General features: G+C 34.6%; 1 protein-coding gene across 3 annotated transcripts in view; it reads right to left on the reverse strand.

Annotated features, from left to right (window-relative positions):
• Positions 1-2,388: 2,388 nt before the first annotated feature.
• IL6ST (interleukin 6 cytokine family signal transducer) overlaps positions 2,389-26,515 on the reverse strand; it is a 47,406-nt gene continuing 23,279 nt past the window's right edge. For 2 of the 3 annotated variants that reach the window (XM_069492790.1, XM_069492789.1), the window contains exons 6-17: positions 24,078-24,244; positions 23,368-23,522; positions 21,426-21,585; positions 19,105-19,187; positions 18,238-18,448; positions 17,304-17,486; positions 15,530-15,631; positions 15,217-15,363; positions 14,756-14,896; positions 11,348-11,444; positions 7,229-7,310; positions 2,389-5,385 (exon numbers count right to left, since the gene is read on the reverse strand). In XM_069492790.1, the coding sequence (XP_069348891.1) occupies positions 4,648-5,385; positions 7,229-7,310; positions 11,348-11,444; positions 14,756-14,896; positions 15,217-15,363; positions 15,530-15,631; positions 17,304-17,486; positions 18,238-18,448; positions 19,105-19,187; positions 21,426-21,585; positions 23,368-23,522; positions 24,078-24,244 (2,266 nt within the window). In that variant the 3' untranslated portion in view covers positions 2,389-4,647. Of the gene's footprint in view, positions 5,386-7,228; positions 7,311-11,347; positions 11,445-14,755; positions 14,897-15,216; positions 15,364-15,529; positions 15,632-17,303; positions 17,487-18,237; positions 18,449-19,104; positions 19,188-21,425; positions 21,586-23,367; positions 23,523-24,077; positions 24,245-26,515 lie in introns of those variants that run through there. The other variant, XM_069492791.1, reaches the window with a different exon arrangement.

A 26,515-nucleotide genomic window follows, 5' to 3' on the forward strand; every position in this document is an offset into this window, starting at 1 on the left:
AAACAAAAGTCCACTGGGAGGTAGGTAGGATGCTGGGATTCTAGAACTCATCTAATAAATATGGAAAACTGGTACACGAATCCGCCATCTCCAGTCTAGGTTATTAAGGCCATGATAGTGTATAGATTTTCCTCTAAATCCTATTCCATTATGCCAAATGAATGTTTAAAAGCCACAAAACCCACATAAAGCACCTGTGTTACACTAAGGTGCTTATCTGCCCAACATCAGTAGGGATAAATACTGTCACCCCAAACATGCGTAGATTAGTCAGATGGTAGTGACCACACACAGAAAAAATTTGAATAAGAATTTATTTCTTAAAATTTACTTAAAGGATTAGGGCTAATATATAATAGAACACTTACCATAACATTTAGAGTTATGTCAACAAAAATGAAAGCTGTGGTTATAATTAGCACATGCAATTCACTGCAAAGGTAAAAATACATATAATAGACAAGCTTTCCATGAAGTTACATTAGGTGGGGTAAAACAGCAAGTGGATGTGAAAGGATTGCACTTAGAAGGAATTGGGACATAGCTAGGATACAAAAAGGAGATACACCTAATGCTAATCACTGTATTGTCCTACTAGCAGATTGCACATTTATTTTTAGAGTATATTATTCAATATACATATATTATACATTAAGACTAAAGAATTTTCAAATACCTACCTTTAAAATATCCCTTTGTTTCTGACACATCACATTTTGGTATTCATCTGACAGCATTTGAAACCTGTAGTTATTCAGACAAGGCTTGAGTTCAAGGGAATAAAGGATTTGGAACATGTGTTGCCATCAGCCTTAAATGCATTTTATCATGATCCATCAACTTTAGTGAACAACTGGGTAATGAAGTTAAACCTAACGCATTTGCAGGAACTATGGACTGCAAAGAGCCCTTAAAAATTTAGGAACAGAATGAGTAACAGAAGAGCTCACCCTGAGCTCCACCTTTTTATTGCAACGTATACAAAAAGATCATGCTAATGCGCATACTAGTAACCTATATGATGGAAAAAAAATTAATCCAAAAGATGTTACATTTGGCTTTAGAAAGTTTTGACTTACATCAGAATTGTTTATAAACTATCTGAAAAGGAACTGCTGCCAAAGAACAGTCCAAAGAAGAAATAGGCTATAAATTTGCTAGTTCATACCTTCTTTGAAATGGATGACAATGACCAATTTTAGGCTAACCCTAAATACCTTGCCATTTTATGGCTCCATATTCTTTTAACTTATAGAAAAGTACAAAACATTTTTAAAGTAATCTGAGCAATAAAATCTAATATGTACAATAGAAAGCTATCCCAATCAATTCTTTTGAATAATTAAACTTTAAATTTTATGTAGATCACTTTGATATTTTACTTATCTCTCAACAAAATAAAACCTTACTGATACAGAAAGGTATGCTTTAGAAATTTGCTCTTAATACCAACTGAGCAAAATCAAACAGAAGAGAATGATGTGGCATATGACAGGAGGAAGATCTCTTCTGCTCGATTTACTTGGTGGTCAATATATGCCAGTAAACAAATAGTTTTGGGAATTGTATGTGATTATTCTACTTCTACATTTATAGGTCATGGTGTTAACTAGTTAACTGTGTGCGTAAAAAAGACATCTTTATGTTTGGTATCTATTTCTAAAACTACTTTAGATTCTCTAAAGATGGGCTTTAATGTTTTGAAAGTATACTTCATTAACCTTTAACTTCACAATAAGAGTTATGGTCATTGGATGACTACATGTGGTAAAATCCTTTACCCAGGGATAAGGGTGAAATTAAATGAACTAGGTAGAAGAGAACATATTAATGATTTTGCTTTTTTCTCCAAGCTTCTACTCAAATATTGAGTACGTTCCTGAGTGCTGATTGATCCACCCTAAAAAAGGATTAACTTTTTAGGTTTTAATGGGTAGAAAGTCTGAAGTTTTATAGTTTTCTAATAATTATTCAGCACTATCCTTTCATGAGATATGAGGGTAGGATACCATAGACACCAGTAACTGACAGTCAAATTACAAGAGCAACACACGTAACATGTTAGATCTTTTTTTTTTAAATCCTAAAGTGGGCAACTGCAGTTGTCGAAGCAGTGAATTAGTTTTGTCCACAAAGGCTGTTTTCTTATGTGCTGGCATTACTTTAAATGGCATTTTTAGACACTAAAGATTTAAAGAGTAATAAATCCACTGACTTTATTAGACTAGTTTGTACGTAAACCTAAAATATTCTGTTTATCTAAAATACAATATACGTGCATAAAAACATAGATTATTCTAAGACATGCTCTAGGAAAGTAATTTTGTATTTAAAACAAGTTTTATGATTGCTTTTTAGGGCAAAGATGTACATTACATATTAGTGCTCAAATAGATATTCATTTCCTGAATGACTTTTTGCACAGTAACCATATATCCACTTAATGTCTAAAGTGCTCTTGTGGCCGTGGGCATTCACTTACTGTACCATGCTCTATACAGATTTTAACATGCAAATCTGCTTACATGAAGTCCTGTCTTCAACGACCCTTCATTCTCATCCCCTTAGATCACGAGTTCACATTTTAAAACTGCCCCCAAACTGTATAAACTTCACACTACAACATGGCTACTGTTATGAGGAAGATTACAGCTAAGCACGATTACAATAACATGACTACTTATTTTTGAGGAAATGGAAAATGTAACAGGTATAAACTTCCTAACAGACATACATAGCAAGACGAATCCAGTCCTGATCTGGCCCAGCTTTTGATGACCAAGATAATGGTGGTGTTGCCACTATCTTGTGTGAATTTGCATCTCTATGTCCCTATCTTCCTCATTCTACCAATCTACTTTTGCCTAAAGTAGGAAATTGAATATATCAGAATAAAGCATCTACTCACAGACCATATATGTGAATGAACTGAAAAGTATTAGGCATTTATATAAATGCAAGAATACAAAGAATAAAGTAAACAGGAAGTCTAACATGAACAATATTCTGACTAAAAACTAGAATTACGTTTCAATTGTAAATGTATACCAAGTTTTCGTAGTTTTTTATTCAATAATCTCCACAAACTATTTTAAGTCTGCCTGGCTTCCATAACTTAATTATGACAAAAAAAAAACCTATTTCCTCTGAACCCACTTGAAGTAGTAGTCAACCACTAATGATGCATGACAGTTTCCTCTTACTTCCTCAGCCTCTATCTTTAGCCCTTGCCTCCATGTCACATGTGGTGGTTAGGGGACAGCATAAATGCATTAGTGGCTTTAGCACTAAACTCTGGAGGTCTGGCTCACTTCTTAAGAAGAGGTTTAAAATATTTCTAAACAAGCTGGGTGCAGTGGCTCATGCCTATAGTCCCAGAGAGGCTGAGGCAGGAGGATTGCCTGAGCCCAGGAATTCACAACCAGCCTGGACAACATGGCAAGACCCCATCTCAAAAAAAAGAAAAAGAAAAGGAAAAAAATCCTAAATCACAATGTGGAACTAAGTTCCACTAGAACTCACAGATATCAAAATACTCTCTCTTTATTAAGTGTCCCTACAATGAGGATATTTGCTAAGAATGATACGTACATTTTTGGGGTTCTGTTTTGTTTTGGTAAATGCTGCTTGAGTCCTCTAACTTAGTTTGTTTCATGCCCTACTTAAAAATAAAAACAAAGTATACTCAAAACACACTTTTGCTTTCTGATCAGTGGTGAAAAACAAACCAAAAACCCCCCAAACACACTTTAAACTGAAAACATACTGTATAAAGTGCTTCATCACCAAATTCTTTGAAGTCTTAATGATGCTTATATATTTTATATATATGCACAGAAAATGTCAACAGTTTAAGCCTTTAAAAATGGCAAACAATTTTTAAATGTGACATTCCTAGTTCTTGAGTTTGTGAGATGGATCTTTAAAGAGGCTGTCAATAATAGAAAGCAAATTTTTGAAAATTAATGAAATTGATTATATATTTTAAAAAAACATTTTTAACATGTCAAGTTAAAGCTCCAGAATTCCTCCAGCAACAACTGGCAGCATCGTTCCCCAAAGGAAGGGAACTAAGGAATATTTTATATGTTGATATGAACATGAGGCCCTCCCTCCCTTTTTTGTCAAACTACAAAAAAGCTGGGCTCATATAGTTATGTCCTGTGGACCTCTTTTTTTAATTATGTTGTCAGGTAAAGTAGACAATCTAGACCTTGTTCCTCTAAATTTTTATATTAATTGTTTCTAAGCCACTTTATTTGATGACTACTCACATCAAAATTAGTATAGCTGTGCTAAGTTTATCACTGCTTATTATTTAAATACCTTCTGTTTTCTCTGTAGCAAAACAAGAAGTTTTACTTTATAAATTTCAGACAAGCTTTCTGTTTTTCTTCAGTGCAAACATCCTGAAACAGCACAAAGTCATTCAGCTTTTCAAAGGATAAAGTCAGTTTATGTAGTGCTTAAAGAAGAATCCCAGATAGTCTGGGATGGAAACAGCCCATGGAGAGTTCAGTACATTTTTGTCCTTAAGGGCAAATGATCACCTTCAGAGAGTGAAGATTACTTTTTATCTGAATTCACAGATAATATTTTTAGCTTTACTTTATAGGTACTTCTGAAGTTGTAACAGAAACTAGTCTTTCACTGAGGCATGTAGCCACCTTGTCTTACAGTCTGTGGTAAGTAACTTTTAGGCATTCCTTCATCAAGCACAGCCTCCATCCCAGCTGTTTTGAATCTCTCTCCTTGTCCCTCAGTACCTGGACCAAAAGCATCTGCTGCAGAAACTTCCTGAAACATTTTCATTTGCCCAGATCCACAGGACTGTGAAACACCTGAAATCTGCTGCTGTTTAAGTCTAACGAAATCTTCCTCATTGACTGATGAGACTTGATTTGACCTTTCAAAATGTGAAATATCCGGACTGGTTTCATGTTGACTGCAGTTTTGTTTGAAATACTGTTGCCTGGGCAAAATGCCATCACCGCCATCTACATTATCTACTAACTGTAGATCTTCTGGCCGCTCCTCTGAATCTAACAAGGGCTGGGTGGACTCGGATCTTGAGAAGACTTGGACTGATGGAACCTGGTGTCTGTAGCCACTGTGTACTACAGTGGAGTACTGGACAGTGCTTAAAGTATTTTGTGCAGACTCATTTTCATCACTGCTAGAAATGCTTGGCCTTGAAGAAGACATGCATGAAGACCCCCCAATACCACTGCTATGTCCTTCAGTACTAACTTTTTCCTTTTTGAATAGTTCCAGTGATTTCAGATCTTCTGGAAAAGGCTTTTTATCATTTGCTTCTATTTCCACAACGCTTACGTCAGTGAAATTGCCATCAGAATACATTTGATCTTTTGAATTAAAATTGTGCTAAGAAAGAGAAAAAATGGATAATTACTTATAAGTTCATTTAGAAATTCGGATATATATGGCAAATATTAATTAAAGCCATAGAGATAATACATCTCTGAAACTTCCCAGTAACTTTCAGTGGTGAAGAAATAACTCATATTACATCACTAAATCACTGTCAATTACTCAAATTTTGGATATTATAAAATAAGTCTGGCCAGCTGTGGTGGCTCACGCCTGTAATCCTAGCACTCTGGGAGGCCAAGGCAGGAAGATCACTTGAGGTCAGGAGATCAAGACCAGCCTGAGCGAGACCCTGTCTCTACTAAAAATAGAAAGAAATTAGCTGGACAACTAAAAAAAAAAAAAGAAGAAGAAGAAAAAATGAGTTGGGTGTGGTGGTACCTGCCTGTAGTCCCAGCTACCTGGGAGGCTGAGGCAGGAGGATCGCTTGAGCCCAGGAGTTTGAGGTTGCTGTGAGCTAGGCAGACACCATGGCATGGCACTCTAGCCCAGACAACAGAGTGAGACTGTTTTTTAGACAGAGTCTAAGAAATCTGAATCAGGCTGTATTTCCTCAGAAGTTCCAAATTAGTATTGTTGGTGTTACTATTTGTAGACCATTAGCTTATCAAAATGTATTTAATTATTTCATGCCTAGACTATGCAGCCTAGGAGTAACTAGATAGCAAACTAGAGAACATTAAGAAAAATGGAACCTGAACTGTTATCCTCCAATAACCCTTGAATTTTATATGATAAATACAAATGATTTCCCCTTTGGGGTATATTTAAAGAGTTTAGTGTAGATTCCCAGAAGTCATTTCATCAGTGCTAAATGGTAGACTATTAAACTTGGTTGTGTTTTTTTTTTTTTTTTTTTTCCTCAGACAGTCTTGCTCTGTTGCCCGGGCTAGAGTGAGTGCCGTGGCATCAGCCTAGCTCACAGCAACCTCAAACTCCTGGGCTTAAGCCATCCTTCTGCCTCAGCCTCCTGAGTAGCTGGGACTACAGGCATGTGCCACCATGCCTGGCTAATTTTTTTCTATATATTTTTAGTTGTCCAGCTAATTTCTTTCTATTTTTAGTAGAGACAGGGTCTCGCTCTTGCTCAGGCTGGTCTCGAACTCCTGATCTTGAGTGATCCTCCCGCTTCAGCCTCCCAGAATGCTAGCATTACAGGCGTGAGCCACCGCGCCTGGCCAAAACTTGGTTCTTTTATTCAATCCAAAATACTTGCCTTATAACAGAGTTATCATCATAGGAGTTTTAGCACTTTAAGTTTTCAGTTTGCTAGTTCAACCAAATATTTGTTATGTTTACTAAATAGAGAATTAGGAATATCAGAACAAATGCTAAGATGATGTACTGTATTTTAAAATTTGATTAAAATTTTCAGCCGGGCATGGTGGCTCACACCTGTAATCCTAGCACTCTGGGAGGCCGAGGTGGGTGGATCCCTCAAGGTCCGGAGTTTGAGACCAACTTGAGCAAGAGCGAGACCCCGTCTCTACTAAAAAAAATAGAAAGAAATTATCTGGCCAACTAAAATACATACAGAAAAAATTAGCCGGGCATGGTGGCGCATGCCTGTAGTCCCAGCTACTCGGGAGGCTGAGGTGGTAGGATCGCTTAAGCCCAGGAGTTTGAGGTTGCTGTGAGCTAGGCTGACGCCACGGCACTCACTCTAGCCCGGGCAACAAAGCGAGACTCTGTCTCAAAAAAAAAAAAAAAAAGAAGAAAAGAAAAATTTTCATTATGTAACTTTTATTTTCATGTACTCTTTGATTCAGCCTGAATATCTCTTGGTTGAACTCTACAAATGTACCCTAATAAACTACTCAAAAGCATTTTATCTTACCCTTGGAGGTGTGTGAGGTGACCACTGGGCAATATGACTCTTTGACGGGTCTGGAACATTAGGCCAGATGTGTTTTTTAATTCTGAAAAGAACCACATGTAATAAACAATGAATAGTCCCTATTTCTAAACATGTTGATGTAAGAATTTTAAGAACCAAACCAATGAGCTAAATCTAAAAAAAAAAAAAAACAAACCTACTTTACCCCAAAGCCAAACAAAAATACTATTTTTCTTATAACCAATAGAAAAATATTGTTAAAAATGCATAAGGATCTTAATGTATTCATAATAAAGACCTGTTAACAAGGCTAAAGCTAATAATAAGTATTCAATATTTTAAAAGAAAATCTCTTAAAATTCTGCAGTAAAAACTACTTAAAAACTTTATCCAGGCCACAACATGTGGTACACCCCCTCCCAACAAAAGCAAAAATGAACGTTCAATTTCCACTTAACCCAGATAACAAATTAGATTAAAAAAATGTTCAAATTGATACCAAATAAAATATGATAAATTATCTTTTTTTACAGGGAAGAAAGGTTAACATTTAAGATACCCAATTCAATCGGGATAGTCATATTATCAAAAACCTACTTAAGTAACTTGTTTACCTTAATATAGTTCCTAGCTCAAAGTTAGAGGTCCATTAAGTATATAGGAAGTGAACCATCTTGAAAATAAGTTCACATATAAAAATTAAAATGACTAATAAAAATGGTGCTTCTGGTAAGGCAGAGTGAGATCCTATCAGACTGACTCTCCTGCAAGAAACACCTATACAATCTGGATGTAGTATGAAAAAGCAGTAAAGCTGACAACGTAGACGAATACACCAACCAACCAATGGATGCATTCCTTGAAAGACAGAAATTACCAAAACAGATTCAAGAAAAAGAAAGCTTTGCTATAAAGAAATTGGATTTTTAACGGAAAATCTTCCCACAAAGAAAACTCTAGGTCCAAATGGCTTCACTTGTGAATTCTAATTTAAAAAGGCAACAGTACCAATATTACACGAACTGTTCCAGAAAATAAAGGAGGTAACATGTTCCCATTAATTTTATGAGCTATTACCCCGATTCCAAAACTAAAGACATCACACACAAAAAAGGACACACTAACATCACACATGAATACAGATGTAAAAATTAACAAATTGAATGTAGCAAAACCCAAGGAATGCAAGGATGGTATATGAAAATCAATAAAATTTACCATATTCATGGAAGGAAGGAGAAAAAACCATATGATCTCAACAGATTCAGAAAAAGCACTTGACAAAATTCACCCATTCATGATAAAAACTGCCAGCAAAACAGAAATATAAGAACTTCCTCCTGGAGGAAGTAGTAAGGCGAAAAAAAAAAAAACAAAAAAAACCCACTTAATCTAGTAAGCTAAGATCACATGTAATGATGAAAGACTAAATGCTTTCTCCTCTAAAGTCAGGAATGTGAAGATGTTAGCTCTTATCACTTGTAGTCAACATTGTACTGGTGGTTCTAGCCAGTGCATTAAGACAAGAAAAAGAACTAAAAGCGTAACAACAACTATAATTACTTCCAAGCAGCATGACTGTTTATGCAGAAAATCCTAAGGAATCCAAAAGGCTACTAATAAATGAATTTATCAAGGTTTCAGTATACAAAATCAATACATTTTTAAAAAATTGTATTTCTATATACTAACAATTAGAAAATTTTAAAATTCTATTTACAGTAAGAAAAAAAACATACTTAGGAATAAATTTATCAAAAGATGTGCAAGGCCTGTCCACTTCAAACTACAAAACACACTGCAAAAGGAAATTAAACAAAACCCAGGTAAGTAAAGAGACAATCCAGGAATCCAGGTTGATGGACTGAAAGACTAATAGTGCTAAGACTTCAGTTCTCCCCAAATTGATCTATAGAGTCAATAAAATCCCAATCAAAATTATAGCAGTGTTTGTTTTGAAGGAAATTGATAAGCTGCTATTAAAATTTATATGAAAGGCAAAGGACCTAGCCAAAATTCTGAAAAAAAAAAAAAAAAGAAATACTGGAGGAATTCTACCTATTTTCAAAACTTACTATAGAGCTATACTAATCAAGACAGCACTGTATTGGCATATGAACAGGCATATAGATTAACAGAATTAAGAGTCAAGAAATAAATATGGACTTATATGGATAATTGCTTTTGGCGAAGGTACCAAAGCAATTGAATGGGAAAAAGATAGTTCTAATGTCATATATTTTGAAAAGACTATGTATCTGTGGGAACAAAATGAACCTTGACCCTGACCTGATACCATGCACAAAAATAACTCAAAATGGGCCATGCGTGGTGGCTCACATCTGTGATCCTGGCACTTTGGGAGGACAAAGTGGGAGGATTGCTTGAGGCCAGGAGTTTAAGACCAGTCTGGGCAAAAATAAAAAAAAAAAAAAAATTAGCTGGGCATGGTGGCACATGCCTACAGTCCCTGCTACCTGGGAGGCTGAGGCAGGCAGATGATTTGAACCTAGGAGTCTGAAGCTACAGTGAGCTGTGATCACACCACTGCACTTCAGCTTTGGCGACAGTGAGACCCCATCTCAAAAAAACCAAAAAAATACCCCCAAACTCAAAATGGATCACAGACATAAGAGCTAAAACTATTGAACTTCTAGAAGAAAACATCAGAAAATATTTGTGACACTTGGTTAAGCAGAGATTTCTTAAACAGGACACAAAATGTAGGCACCAGAGGAATAAAAAACTGATAAAATGAACTTCAAAATTAAAAACTTTTGCTTTTCTAAAGTTATAGTTAAGGCCGGGCACGGTGGCTCACGCCTGTAATCCTAGCATTCTGGGAGACCGAGGCGGGAGGATTGCTTGAGTTCGAGACCAGCCTGAGCAAGAGCAAGACCCCGTCTCTACTAAAAATAGAAATGATCTGGACAGCTAACAATATATATAGAAAAAAATGAGCCGGGCATGGTGGCACATGCCTGTAGTGCCAGCTACTCGGGAGGCTGAGGCAGAAGGATTGCTTGAGCCCAGGAGTTTGAGGTTGCTGTGAGCTAGGCTGACACCATGGCACTCTAGCCTGGGCAACAGAGTGAGACTCTGTCTCAAAAAAAATAAATAAATAAAGTTATAGTTAAGAAAACAAAAAGGCAAAGCACAGAAGGAACAAAAATTTGCAAAACAAATTTTGATAAAAATTTTGTAACCAGAACATACAAAGAACTTTTATAGCTTAATATAAACAAAATAAACAACCCGATTTGAAAATGGGCAAAAGATTTCAACAGACACGTAACAAAAGAAGATATGTAAATGACACATGAAAGAATCCATTTCTAGTCATCAGAGAAATGGAAATTAAACCACAATGAGACAGTATTCCACACCCTAGGAAGAATCACTAAAATTAAAAAACTGATAGTATTAGTACCAAATATTGGTGATGATATGGAACACTGCTAGTGGGAATGCAAGATGGCATAGCCAACTTTGAAAAAGTTTGGCAGTTTTTTATAAAGTTAAAACATACACTTACCACAGGACCTTGCATTCCTACTCCTAGTTATTTATTCAAGATAAATGAAACCATATGCCCACACAAAGCATTGTATGTGAATGTTCATAGCAACATTATTCATAATAGCCAAAAATTGGAAACAAGTTAAACATCCCTCATGGATGAATATTTTGATATATCCATTCTATAGAATAACTACTCAGCAATAAAAAACAGAAAAATAACAGTATATGGAACACCATGGATGAATCTCAAAAATATCATACTAAGTGAAAGATGTCATACACAAAACATTATATGCTATTTGATTCCATCTGTATAACAGAATTCTAGAAAAGGCAAAACTACAGTTATGGAGAACAGATCAATGACTGCCAGGAGTCAGGGACTGAGGTAGAGAATAGACTATAAAACAGAATTAGAAAACTTTTTACGGTGATGGAAATGTTCTACATCTTGATTATAGTGCTTAGTTATATATTAGTATGTAATTAGAAAAATCCATCAAACTGCACCCTTAAAATGGATGAATTTTATTACACATAAATTATGCCTCAATAAAGCTATAAGGAAAATGCAAATATATGAATAAGGGTACTTACAGGTCTCGCTTATTAAAACAGAACAACACTCCCAGAAGAGTTGTCAATAGGAATGCTAAGCAGACAGGCACGACTATAGCTTCGATTTCTCCTTGAGCTGAAAAACAAAGAAAGGGGTGTGATGGGAAATAACTGTTGACACATACCAAGGAGAAATAATACAACTTCCCAACTAGACTACTGTTGAAAAGATGAAATACCATCCTAATTTTTTTTACAGCCTTTTCAGACTTAAAGCTAGTTTTCCCACCGCCCTCCTTAGGAAATCATATTCTAGCCATTTATGCCTTACAAAGTTACCTGGCCACATAGTAAGCATAAAATATATGCTGGTTGGGGGATTCAAATGATATAGTTCAGTTAACTGGATAATCTACCTGGTAAATTAGAGCTTTCAAACTGCCCCTTTATTACATTTATGATCTGCATTCAGCAGAATCTTAGCAAAAGCTTATCTTTGTCTATATAGTAACGAGTGTTAGAACTCAAATTATGTCAGAACAAGTAGGAATACTGGGTAAAACTGGAAAAGCTATAGAATAACCAAATTGAACTAAAAATTCAACCTATGAGGAATAAAAACACAACTCTCAAACAATTTTTAATAGCTATTTACCCATTTTTAAAAAGGTGATATATCTGATATAGGACTTAGGACTGATTTTTCTTCCTCTTTGTAGTTTACTGTATAGTCTAAATTCCCTATAATGGGATATTATTTAATGCAATATTATATACAATATTGCCCTACATAATGCAGTATTACTTTCATACAAAGTAATGAAAGTAATACTGCAGCCATATACATACAAAGTAATGTATGAAAGTAACACTGCAGCCATATACTACTCACTTTTCTCTTCCCACTACACATAGCCATATCCCTTTGTAAGTAACCCTACCATCCTATGAAGCCCAGTAGAAATCAAGAAATCAGATCAATGCTTGGGCATAAATTATGGGTTGGCATATATTAACTCTTAAATGCTGAGGACCTGGCCGGGCACGGTGGCTCACGCCTGTAATCCTAGCACTCTGGGAGGCCGAGGTGGGTGGATCGCTCGAAGTCAGGAGTTCGAGACCAGCCTGAGCAAGAGTGAGACCCCCGTCTCTACTAAAAAAAAATAGAAAGAAATTATATGGACAACTAAAATATATATATATATACACAAAAAATTAGCCGGGCATGGTGGCGCATGCCTGTAGTCCCAGCTACTCGGGAGGCTGAGGCAGTAGGATCGCTTAAGCCCAGGAGTTTGAGGTTGCTGTGAGCTAGACTGATGCCACAGCACTCACTTTAGCCCGGGCAACAGAGTGAGACTCTGTCTCAAAAAAAAAAAAAAAAGAAAAAAAAAAATGCTAAGGATCTTATATATATAATGCCAAATCTAATTTAGGCAGAGCTTTTCCTTTACTAAACTTAAAGCTTTTATGTTTTCATGCCTGGGCCTTTGCTCATGCCACTTTCTAAGATGCCACTCTCTTCCTATTTGTCCACATCCTAACTGTAAGGCTCAGGTATTGTCTCCTCCATAAAACCTTCTTTGACGATGACTCACTTCGCCCCTCAACTGATATCTTTAAATTCCTACTTTATTTACTGTCTACATAGCCCGTCGGTTCTCCATTTGCTTTGTTTACTTATGCCATACTTCTTCAAGTAAGCTGTTAGGTCCTTGGTGGAAAGACCCATGCCATGTGAAGAAGCCACAATGGATCCATGAAACAACAGATAGGTAATTGAAAAAAAGCAAATTATGAAGTAATACTAATGATCATGATCTAAATTTTGGAATAAAATGCATATATAGAAAAAAGTAAACGATACAAAAATATGTTAGATTATTTTTGGGTAAGGGATTAGGACTGATTTTTCTTCCTCTTTGTATTTTACTGTATAGTCTAAATTCCCTCCCTATAACGAATATTACTTTTGTAATCAAGAAAAATATTTTAAGAGTTTGTTTTTATTTTTCCAGAGATTATGGTATAAAGTTTTATTTAAAGTATTATTTGTTATGTATCTATTCTATTAACACACCACAACATGGAACAAACCTCATTCCAGAAACTATTAATACATTCATTATTGGCCCTGAAAGCAAAGCTCAGAATCTTCTATTATCTGTTTTGTATAGTCACTCATGCATTTATTCTCTTAATTAGCAAACATTCAACCAACAAGGAACATGGAGTTTACTATTTATCATTCACTGTGTTAGCACTTGGAGGTGGGGTTTATAAATACAACATAATAAGGTAATTTCTATAATGATTCAAAATGTAGTGGGAACAAGAAAGAATTTAGCTTAAGTATGCCTTAGGGAGGCTATAAAAACAGACAAAACAAGAGAAGGTGAGAACCTAAATGAGGACAATGCACTGGGGAAAGACATGAAAAGGTGCAGAGCATGAGGAAGAGCTTATAGTTGAAGAAAGAAATGATGATGAAAGTGTAGGCAGAAGTAATAGTTAAGCACAATCATAGGACCTGACACTTGGCTTATGTGAGGGAAAAAGATACAAAGAAATGTATTGAAATTACATCTAAATTTCTGACTTTGGCAAAGTTTTGGGTGGTTGTGGCATGGAACAGAGGAAGAGAATCACGTTTGGGAAGGAGAGGATGGGTGAAGTCATGGACAGGGAGTTTGAATGGGCAGATAAGAAACAGGGCTAAGAACAGAGCTCTAGGGAATACAAAACATTTAAAAGTAGAGCAGAAAAGGAGAATACGAAGGAGGCACTTGTTTTTTACAAGAGGAAGGAGACTCAGAAAAGTGCTACTAGAAAAACAAAGAAAAGTATGATTAGAAAAACCAAGGGACGAGATAATTTCAAGGATGAAAAAGCCAACACAGTCAAATGCTAAAAAAAGGACAAAAAAGAAAACCAAAAAGCTTGAAGTGGATATGATAACCAAGAGGTCTTCTGTGAGTGACACCAGAAAGGATTCAGTGGAATGCTGGGGTTGGAAGCCTGATTTCAGCAGGTTAGACTAAGCTGGAGGTAGGGAAGCAAAGACTAGGGTGGACTAGTCTTTCAAGTAATCTGTTTGTAAAAGAAACAAACAAGAGTAGAGAAAGAAAGATGCCACACCCAAACCAGTGAAGAAAATGAAGCTACTTGGAAAGATATACAAATTCTTTTGGGATTTAGAGTTTAGGTGAATTTGGTCAGAAGCAGTTCATACAACACCAAAAAGGTAAGGAATAATACTTCCTATCGTTTAAAGAAACAACCAAAACTAGATAAACAATATAAAAATCATAATTTATGAACACTTTGTTTCCATGAATCCAAAGATGCACTTTTCCACAAAATATTAGTATATAAACTATGTCCATTTCTAACCTGATTAAGCTTAAAAAGGGAAAAGAAAAAGATCAAACTTCATTTATTTCTTACCAAACTTTGGTGTAGTAAAAGTGAATTCTGGACCATCCTTCCCACCTTCATCTGTGTACGCTGCCATTCGTACCATGTACAATGTGTCACTAGTCAAAGAGGACAGTGTATATTCTGTGTGGGATGAATCCACATTCACAGCTGGAAGAAATAAAAAACTGCTTTATTCAACTACCCCATTGTTTTTGCTTCACCTGGCCTATATTTGGCATTATATTAGAAGGGAATAAAAATATTTTTGCCAGGAAGCAACTTTCATAACTCTGATTATTCTACACATAATATTCTTCTATAAGCACAACACAATATTTTTTCAATAGAACCATGAAAACAACCATAAGGTATACTCTCAGGTTGTCTCTTGAAGATAATATAGTATGATAAGATGTACAACATAAGTCAGTATTTAAAAGCTTAGGGAAAAAACATTTGAGTCTTAGTAACTGATATGGTTGTATTACCAGTTTCATTTCCAATGTTGGTTCTATAAAATATAGTATAATTTCTGATAAATCCATTCTGAACATCAACAGGAAGTTGGTCCCACTCTAAGACAGCTTCATTTTTCCCTACTTTTTTTGTCCGAACAGTAGGTCCTTTGGAAGGTGCTGAAACAGAATAAATGTATTTGCTAATTGAAAATCATTAGAATTTAGTAAAATTTCCTTATCATAAAATTATTTGAACATAATGACACACATTCTTACTTAAAAGTGATATGACTTTGTTAATATGAAACTCAACATTTTTCAAAGAAAGTGAGTTTGGACTTACGAGCTTGTTTAAGATATGCCTTTATAGATTCAGGGCTTCCTGGTCCATCAGCATAAACTGGAGTAACTGTTATCAAATAGCATGTGCTCTCTGCCAGGTATCCTAAAGTAAAAATAGCGGATTAGCATTTTTTTCTCATAATGAAAAAGTGAAATTAATTCCTTTCTTTTTTACATTATGATTTCATAACCACTTAACTTTCTTTCAAAACTGCAGTTTTCTAAGTAAGCATTACCTTTTGTGTACTGGATTCAACCTTAATAGAGTAAAACTGTTTGTAAAAAGTATTGCCAATACAGTGGATAAAAAATATATTATTAATAAAAGTAATGACTGTATTTAAAACAATGATCTCAAGTTACTCTGGGTCTTACTTAAGAGTTAGCAATTTTTGTATATCTTACCTAATTCTCTGAGAACTGCCTAATGAGCAAGATACCACTAATAAGACCAAGGGAAAAGCACTAATGGACCTGGTTTGTTGGGTGAGTTGGAAAAAAAGAATTAGTGCTATTTCCTCCAAAACTAAAAAACATTATCTTAAAAACTTCCTTTATTTATAATCCCTCCACATTACCACAGTAATTTATTTTTTGAGCATGCACCAGTAAAATTTTTCTTTTTATACAGTGTATTATCTGTCCACATCAAAAAATAAGGTGCTTATTTTACTTAAGTTTATACCTTCAACAAGAACTTATTTTTCCTTAACTACTATATTCATGAAATTATATGTTCCTTTGCCTTCTTAAATAGAGTGATGTTACCTTTTCTTGATGACTCAATATTATGAAGAAATGAGAATTTTTTATAGTCTGCTGTAACAGTGATGTTTTCAGGGCTACTGAGCTACATGGGGTTACATGCCCACTCTTAATGTATCCAGAGCCTTTGCTATGCTTGTAAAAAAAAGTTTCCACTGTCTAGTTTTTTCCAATCTGTCTCCTCCCTAGTTACACCATGTTTTTAATTTGATAAGGTTGATAAATTAGACAACCAAGTTTATTAAAACTATATGTTAAATAATAGGTTAATGAGGGCCAAAGAGCCTATTTCATGAAAAAGCTTAAAAACTTTACGAGAAGTATTTCTTCTCTGCTTAGGGGTCTTCTCTGATTAATCATATTATTCACAGCTAAATTCTTCTTCTTTATTAAAAAAGCTCATTCAAGCTGAGTGTTTTTGGTTTTTCTTTAGAGTTGTTATATCACTTTATAACCACTTAATAAACAGTAACTTAACAGAGAACAATCCATTTTGGAGCTCTCTATATCATTACTTCCTGTTCTTTCTTAGTGCTTCCAATTGAAAGACATAAAGAAATCCGAGTTCTAGTCTGCTTCCCCTATTTGATGGCTGTAAGAAGTTAAATAAGTCATCCAGATGCTCAAGGAAACTATTTTCTCACCTGAAGGATGAGGGAGTTAAATCAGGTACAAAGAACATACAACAGCAGTCAGCAGCAAAAGTTGGATTCTCTTATATTTCTCTATTACTTTACAGCTTTATGAGTCTTCTTTGATGATAAAACAATATTGGGGTATAAAAAAAGACAATATTAACCCCACTCTGTCCATAAAGAGACCCTATAGTTCAGAGTGGTTAAGTGTGACTTGCTAAGAGTCACACATCTAATGATTAGTGGAGCTATGATAAATCAGAAGTCTTTTCAATGGACTATAACACCTATAACAGAAAAGAATAATGCAAAAGAAAAATCCGCCTAAAGAGTTAGAAAAACGATATCAACTTAAGTGTTTCTAGCCAGGTATACCTCTTATATAGGTGCGATACACGGTACCATCTTCTTGTTGCCAGTCTGGGATACAGGGAGATTTATCCGATAACACACACCACTCAAGTATATATTTATTTGGAGATTTGCTTGGAGTAGTCCATTCTACCCAAAGCATGTTATCTTTGGGGAATGCTTTAAGATCCATTACGGGGTGAGAAGCTTTAAAACAAAATTTGAATACTGATATAATAAATGAATATTTAAAAATTTGAAATTTCCACATTTTATAGTCATTTTCAAAATGTGATTTATCAATTTGTATAGCATATGTTAATATGTATTTCCTTGCATAAAAGCACTTTATTATAACTTGCATGTGACGTAGATAGTCAACTTATTTTTTATTTTTAAAATTATTTTTTTAGAGATGGAGTTTTCGTTGCTCAGGCTGAGCCTTGAACACCTGGCTCAAGTGATCTTCCCATCTCAGCCTCCCAAGTAGCTGGGACTGAATATAGGCACATGCCACCGTACCCAGCAAATTTATTTTTAAACTTAAATTTTTGCTTTCACCAAATTCTTTAAATATTTTGTGTTACATAAGTTTGCCATTGCAATTTTTTCTTTTTTGAAAGCAACAGATAAAGCTACAGATAAACAACATATTTAAGACATATGTATTTGAAGTTCTTAAAATCTTGAAAGAAACTTTTAAAACCAAGTAATTAATCAGAAAATGCTTAAATGAATAAAATAGCTTACTGCAAGGTTTAAGTGAGCCATGCAGTGATGTAAGTATTTCATGTATCCTGATGAAATCTACCTGCTGAATAATTTCTAAAAATATGATCATCCCTAATACCGAGGAAACAGTCAGTCTTAGACTACTTGTGTTTTTTATGGGAGCCCTGTCCATACCTAACCATCTTTATTCCATGCATGAGTCAGGCTCCATCTCACAGATACAAACCTTGAAAGTCACAGGCAGGAATAGTTAAAACAGATGCATCTGATCTGCCAACTGCATTTCTTGCTGTCAGGGTTGCTATATAACGATCATTTGTGAGATTTACTGTCAGTTTTGAGTCATTAACTGTGTAATTTTGTAAATGTGATTTCCATCTTGTAAGAGTCACTTCATAACCCAAGATTTTTCCATTAGCTTCAAAAGGAGGCAATGTCTGTAATAGGTAAGTTAAAAAAAATTATTTCTTAACTCTTGACTAAAGTTAATTTTTCTTCATGTTCACAAATTCTGCCATTATGCTAAATCTCTAAATATTTAATTGGAAAGGACAGGCAATCTCATTTTAAACTTGTACTAAAGTAAAATTGCTATATACTGAATGAAGAGTAAAAGCACGACCTCAACTAAAAGAGGGGAAGTAGCATTCTGTTAGCTTTTACTTCTGTATACAATCCTGCACTGTGGCTATGTGGGCCTAAATAATTTATTTTATGCTTGAGTATTTTTCTATCTTTTTTTAATATGATATACTCATGCACATTTATCTATTTATCAGCATACATTTTGATTATCTCAAACCTTTATTAATTGTTTTCTGAGGCACTCTGGAAAATTCCATAAAGTATAAGACAGGGTCCCTCTTCTTAAAAAACTTATACTTTCATAGAACTGTGCTTACTACCTATTATCTATAGTTTATGAACCTGACTTCTATATAAAGCTTCAGCTCTGTGTTTCTATTTATTGAAAATAGTTATCAAATACTTTGCTAATATTAAGATGAATAAACACTTGTTAAAAAACCTCCACTCATATACCATATAAAATGTATTTGTATAAGAAATAAAAGAACATAAATGTGATTTTTACCTTCCACATGAGTTGTACTGATCTATAGCCGTGAGTATGGGATGGATCTATTTTATACCAGAAGCTTGGTGCTTTAGATGGTCCTAAAGAAAAGACATAAACTTTTAAAATAAAAAGTTTTAACAGTAAAATGTAATCCTACAAATTATTCTTTGTTCTTAATATTCTTGTCCTTCAATTGCATGGTGTTTCTAACTCTTTATACCAGCATTTTCCCATCCCATCATGATAACCTGGGGTCTTCCTTAGAGTGATAGCCTCATGATTTAGATCATATTGGAACTCTTTCCTAACCTCAAAATTGTAAATGTACAAATGTATCCTAAGCAATAACTAAAGATGCATCACTATTTCTTATAATTTCATGTTGTTTACTGTTTGGGTGCTGCACTGTACTCATGTATTTATCTATTTGAACTTCCTGTACTGGCAGGCCTTTTCCCCAGCCTTCCTGCTTTGCCTGTCCTCTCTTCTTTTTTTGTCTTCTATAATTACCTCTTCTTGATTAACATACATTGCTTGGATTTGATTCAAATCCCTTTTTATTCTATTGAATATTATATATTATGATTATATTTATAAAAATTTTGAAAAATCATTTGATACTATTGATTTTTTAAAGACAAACTAGAATCAGTTGATACTTATTGCTAAAAACCAAATTGAAAAATATTTAAATACATGCCTAAAATCCCTAAATATACATAAGAATACAAAACAAATTTAATGTAGTAAAAGTAGTATAAGTTTATTACTTTATGTAGGGGTGATTCAGAGTGATACGATATAATAAAAACAAATTCACAGTATTGTTATGATAATCACCAATCATGTCAAACAGCACTTTATAAAACAAAGTGTTAAATACAAGTAATTAGGTTTTAAAATTTTCTATAGTATCAATTTTCAAAATTTTTATAAATTGTAAACATGGTATTCAATAGAATAAGAAAGGATCTGAAGAAAATCAAAGCAGTAATATGTTGATCATGAAGTAGGAATTACAGATAGCAAAGAGAAGGGGACAGGAAGATCAGGAAGGCTGGGAAAAAGGCTGTCGGTACAGGAGGTTCGAATGGATAAATACACAAGTATGGTGCAGTATTCAAACAGAATAAATAACATGAAATTATAAAGAAAATTGTATGGGTCAGAAATATTTCCTAACCTAAAGAGAACCTAGTGGTTTCATTCACTAAGTTGAAAAAACACTTAGTCCAATGGTTCATAACTTTTTGGGCTCTAGAGATCTCATTGATTTGACAAAGATTATGTTCCCTCTCCCCAGAAAAATGCACACAGGCACTAATCACAGTATTTTACCTACATTTTCAGGTATCTCATGAACTCCCCAAAATGGATCCATGTACCTTTATAGGCCCCAAGAATCCCAGTTTAAGAATTCCTGGTCAAGACAAAGGAATCTGGTGAAGGAGCTGCAAACCAGCAATAGCAGAATCTTTCCTGGCATTTATGAGATGTGAGAGAAAATTCTTAGGAAAGAAGGGTACTTTTTTGCCTTTCACATTCTCAATGAACATAATGACCTAAGTGTCTAGTAGAGCTGGGAGTAAAGGGATATAAGTGCTAGAAGATGTTTTTAAGCCACAACTGTTGCCCTTGAGACCTAAAGGGTGACACTGTGACAGGAAAATGTTAAAAAAGAAAAATCTATATGCCACAGGATTATTTCTTGATGGCTACACAAGAAATGAGTAACAATTGGCTGCTTTGGAGAGGGAATCTTTAGATTGTACACTCTTTTGTGCCTTTTGTATTCTATACTATACATATTATATTGTCTATGGGGGAAATGGAAAACAAAAATCAACCAACCAACCAACCAAAATTCCAGAATCAATCTTTTTCTAGGTGTTTATCAAGTGCTGGTAGAAAAAAAAAAATGAATAAAAGGTATAGTACAAATATTTTCTTTGATAGTGATAGTCTAAGGTATATTTTGCCAGATAGTGTGATTTTGATGGTTCAGGCTATGATTCTCTAGTTAGAGGTATCTTTGGACCACACTCCTTAAATAAAATGTTCTGGATTTATCAATAGTTAAGTCAATGGTTTTCTGATGGTATCTAAGACATCATTCCATGATAATTTTCTTTAATTAGGTATCAAACAGATTTATACTATCAATAATGCATATTAAATTTTACTCTTGATGTCCTTAAAGATGGAAGTGTAAAATACTATAGTTTGAATAAAATGATCACAAAGTAAACAGCAGTGAGGTCTATGTTATTAATATAAGACACAATTTACAGCCAGAATTCTAATAGCTTTATTTTTTCACATACTTATTTACTTACTATCTTCATATGTGATTCCACTTGCTTCTTCACTCCAGTCACTCCAGAATCCCTTACCATCTTCCTTCATGCAGCGAATCCTAAACACATACTCTGTAAAAGGTTTAAGATCCTGGACAGTGAATGAAGATCGGGTAGATGCTGTATCTTCAGGAGGAATCTGAAAACAAAGCAAATTGGCCAAAAAAAACTCAGTAAATAAGGTATTCCTAAATTGTGTTAGAATTTAGAAACTAATTTAATGAAACAAGACTACTATATTAAACTTAACCTCTGGAGAGAGATAAATGAAGTAAAGAAGCAGTCAAAATCAGTAAAGTTACTAGGTTTAAAAAGTATGGAAACATCTATCTATTACCATTCCTTCTTTTCTTTCTTTCTTCCATGGGGCCTATAACACTCAGAACCTCAGAAGGAAACGGACAGCACACTCCACTTAGATTAATTTAAAGAGAGCTTAGTAAAAGGACTATGGGCAGAGTACAGGGAATCCTTAGATACTGCAGTTAGTACTCTGGGGCTTGTAGCTGTTACCACTCCTAGGCCTGAAGGGATAAGAGGTGGTACCAGAAACTGAAAATAGAGGGTCAGATAGAGAGCATTGCCTTGAAAGGAACAGGCACGTTAGGTTGAGAGACGCAGCCCCCTCAGGTAGGAAGCAGGGGAAATAAACATGTTATTCTCACTCCTCTTCTATCCCTCCTTCCATTAACCAAACTTACTATGAAACTAGACGGAATGAGAACCCACAGGTGAAATCCATACAGGTAAGCATGCCATGACAAAGCAGGAATGAAAACGGTAGAGTGTAGATCTGGATAGGCAAAAGGAAGATTTCCAGCCCAATCGAGAAAAACAAAACCTATCACAGTAGATAAACTTGGCTTTCCATAAAAAGAGAGGAAACTAAATATAAATAAATAACTGTGGTTCTTTCTACTACTCTGAAAACTTCAATAGTGGATACAAAATAGATGTCAGTTTTTTGTACCACTGAATTAAGATTCTATGATATTAAAACATATTTTGAACAACTTCAGGTATGTACGTACCCTCTCTGTAAAACATGCAACATTCATCCAATTTTGTTTTATTGCTCTTTCTGACTATATTCTGAACCCTTTATGTAAGTGCAATGAGGACATTAGTAATAAGGTCACGGGCTCAATTCCCTTATAAGCTCATTACTGTGACAAGAGCAACAAAGCAAAAGCAAACTATTAGTGATAGATGGAATCACAACAGAATAGTATGAGTACTTCAATGCTATGGTGATAGCCTTTTAAAAAGCTCCAAGTATTTCTTTTGCTGACAGCATCATCTTTGAGTACACCATCCTTTTCCTTCTCAGTCTTACAAGTTCCCTACCAGTCCCTTCCCCTACCCTCAGGGGTTGACAAATCTTCTGTAAGGAGCTAGATTAAATATTTACTAATATTTGAGGGCTGTAGGCCAGATAGTCTCCATTGCAACTACTCAACTCTTCCATTGTAGAATAAAAATAGAGATAATATGTATGCAAATAAGCGTGGCTATGCTCCAATAAAGCTTTATTTATTAATACAAAAACAGGTGGTATGCTGATTTTGGCTTGTGGACTGTAGTGTGCCAACTCATGCTCTACTTTATCCTTACAGTCTCTTTACTTTTACTCCTCTAATTTGCTTATTACTTGTATTTATTTCACCTCCCATCAAAAATGCCATTCCCTATCACCCTGTATCACTTCCATGTTTCACTTGAAGGCTACTGTATACAGTAAAGCTGTATTTTCTATCTCGGTGTCTTCCTGCTTGCCCTTGCTTGAAATAAACACCCAGAAGAGGTGTCAAGCAAAATATTTCACATAACCAGAAACTTAAGACATTCAAAAATGATTGAGACTTTTAGGTTAGAGGGCAGCAAGAAAGACTATTTGAATAAACAATAACTTGAAGTTTACCTGGCTCCAAGCTGAGGCACCTTTGGTCCTGTATTGAATGTCATATTTCAGTCTTATAACATTCTTTATATTTGAGTTGATCCATGTCAATTTTAAGATACTAGACAGTTCCTCTGAGTTGCTCACTGATAAGTTACGTGGTGCATTGGGCTTCACTGAAGAAGAAAATAAATCATAGTGTTTATTAGGTTTTACTTTTATAACTTCATATGCAAATTCAAATATACTCTTTATATTTTTCTTTAATTTACAATATTGATTTATTCTTACCTAATGAACAAATTTCTTTGAAAACGATGCTATGCTATACTGTATAATGGAAAGGAAAGGTTTCTAAAGAAACTTTAGTTTTTCTTATCAGTTTATTACATTTATTAATCTTTTCAGGTCATGTATCAAAAGACAACATTTATGATACATCAAATTTTTAAAAAGAATAAAAACAACATGTATATTGTGATTACAATGGTATAAAATGTTTGAGAACTGGAAAAATACGAGAATATTCAAAGTGAAAACAGCTCTGAGTGTGGTTAGATTGCAGGTATTTTTCTTTTTCCAAATTATACTTAATATTATTGATAAAATGACTTTATAAAAATCACTAAAATAAATGCTTGTGTTCCTACATTAATTAAAATCTAAAAACCACTTTAATTTATAAACTGCTATTCAGTCTAATAAACTCTCAAATTCAGGTTTATAATTACCTTTATCTACAGGATCAAAATTGATATGATCTGACGTAACCTTCCCAAGGGCATTCTCTGCTTCTACCCAGACTTCCATGTTGACAAAATACACAGGAGAATAATCAACAGTGCATGAGGTGGGGGTGTCACGTTTTGTTTTACAATCAGCAAATTTCTCTGTTGCCCTAATAAAAAAAAAATGGAAGAATCAGTCATTAAAAATAGATCTGAAAAAATAAGAGTGAAAAACTCTTTAAAAAGAGTTTGATGAGACCCAAATTATTGTAGCAAATAAATTGTGGATCACTAAAAACAAATAAAATTTCTTAAAAACTAACCTGCCTTTCTTTAAAACAGAGTTTGATCTTTATCTTGTAACACAAAATTATTTCCAAATTTTTAGTCTAAGGATACTGTACTTTAGAATTTTATGCTCCATTCCCACTGATCCCTCTCCAGAAATGATCTTTTCCTTGTGATCCTAGTACTGCTTTTCTCCTTTCCTGAAACAGAATCTTTACTGTCCCAGAAACATCTTTACGCACAATATGCTTTCTAAAAGTACAATATGCAAGGTGACAGGAGGTTAGTGATAAAAACTTCTATCACCCCAGAAAATTCCCTCAGCCTCTTTTTTTTTTTTTTTTTTGTTGAGACAGAGTCTCACTTTGTTGCCCAGGCTAGAGTGAGTGCCGTGGCGTCAGCTTAGCTCACAGCAACCTCAGACTCCTCGGCTTAAGCGATCCTACTGCCTCAGCCTCCCGAGTAGCTGGGACTACAGGCATGCGCCACTATGCCCGGCTAATTTTTTCTATATAGATTTTTAGTTGTCCATATAATGTCTTTCTATTTTTAGTAGAGACGGGGTCTTGCTCAGGCTGGTCTCGAACTCCTGACCTTGAGCAATCCACCCGCCTCGGCCTCCCAGAGTGCTAGGATTACAGGCGTGAGCCACCGCGCCCGGCCCCCTCAGCCTCTTTCTAGTCAAACCCAGGCAACCACTTTCTGATTTCTATCACCATATTACCATATTTACTCACATGTATAAATTATGCCTCAATTAAAAATATTTATATATAATCACTATTTTTAAAAATAAGACAAATCATTGAGAAAACAAAAATGGATAACCCCTAGGGGAAAGAAGGAAACAAGGTTGAGGAGACAGGGATAGAATTTAAACTTCTCTGAATATACCTTGTTTAACAGATTTGACTTTTTGGATTTATTATTTTACATAATTCAGAAAAATTCCTAAAAATCAAAAGCAAAATGAGACATATGAACTTGTATATTGAGTTTTTGGTATAACCACACAGAAAGGAACTATTTCAAATAACTTTAAAACATAGTAATTAGACTATGCATCCTTTGAGGAGAAAAATAATCTTAAAATTGGTTTTAGTAATCATATTGGTGCTAATACTAGCATTGTTATTCTGCAAATGTTGTTTACTGTTGGATAAAGCAAATTAATAATTATGTTGGTGTCGTTAGGAACTAGGATTTTCAGTGCAGAAAAGACGAGATACAGACGCTAGATGGATGAAATTATGTAAAAACCTGTATCCTGATTTTAAATTGGAAATATTAGTATGAGTTCGTATTTTTTATGATATATTTTATCTCAAACTACAAACATTTCCTAGCTCTTTCTACTGAAAAAGCCTAGAAACTATGACAACACAGCAGCAATGAATTCCTCCAGCACCCAGACTAATCTCTAAATATTATTTCACACTGAATGGAACCCAGAATCCTTGGGAAATGGTTGATTCTGGGTCTGAGTGAGGAAATACATAAGATGAACCTGGAAAATCATGTTATATCAGAAATCAAGGAAGCTATCAAAGGCTAATAAAGTTGAGTCAAAAGGATGCATGAGACAATCCAAATAAACTCCCACCAAACATGAAACAATTTTAAGTATCAGTAAAAATAACAACCATAATGGATTACAATATATCAAATGTGTTTAAATATAATTTCTTAATGAGGGAGAAAATCCCTCATTATATACCTTCCCTAGGATGCTAGGGAATCAACTCATTATAAAACTGGTAATAAAGGAAAAATATTTTTCTTCTCATATCTGAATTGTGAGGTCACCCATAGTTGATAAAGAAAGTTTTTAAGTATTTCAGCTTAAAAAAAAAAAACTCACACAGAATACCACAGTTTTGTAACTTATATACAAATAATGATTACTGATGATTGCTCAAACCTGTAGGGGAAAAACTAACAGGAAGCAATATGGTTAAATTTCAGAAACCTTCTGCCAAGTCATAGAAACCTTTCACCAAAGAATATATACTATATAATTCCATTTATATGACATTCTGTAACAGCAAAAATGATCTATGGTGAAGGAAATCAGATAAGTAGTTGCTCATGGGGTGTGGTGGTGCCCAGGACCAACTGGGAAGGAAGCATGAGGGAACTTTCTGGGGGTGTCA

Source organism: Eulemur rufifrons, chromosome 17 (assembly GCF_041146395.1).
Source record: "Eulemur rufifrons isolate Redbay chromosome 17, OSU_ERuf_1, whole genome shotgun sequence".
Lineage (NCBI taxonomy): Eukaryota > Metazoa > Chordata > Mammalia > Primates > Lemuridae > Eulemur > Eulemur rufifrons.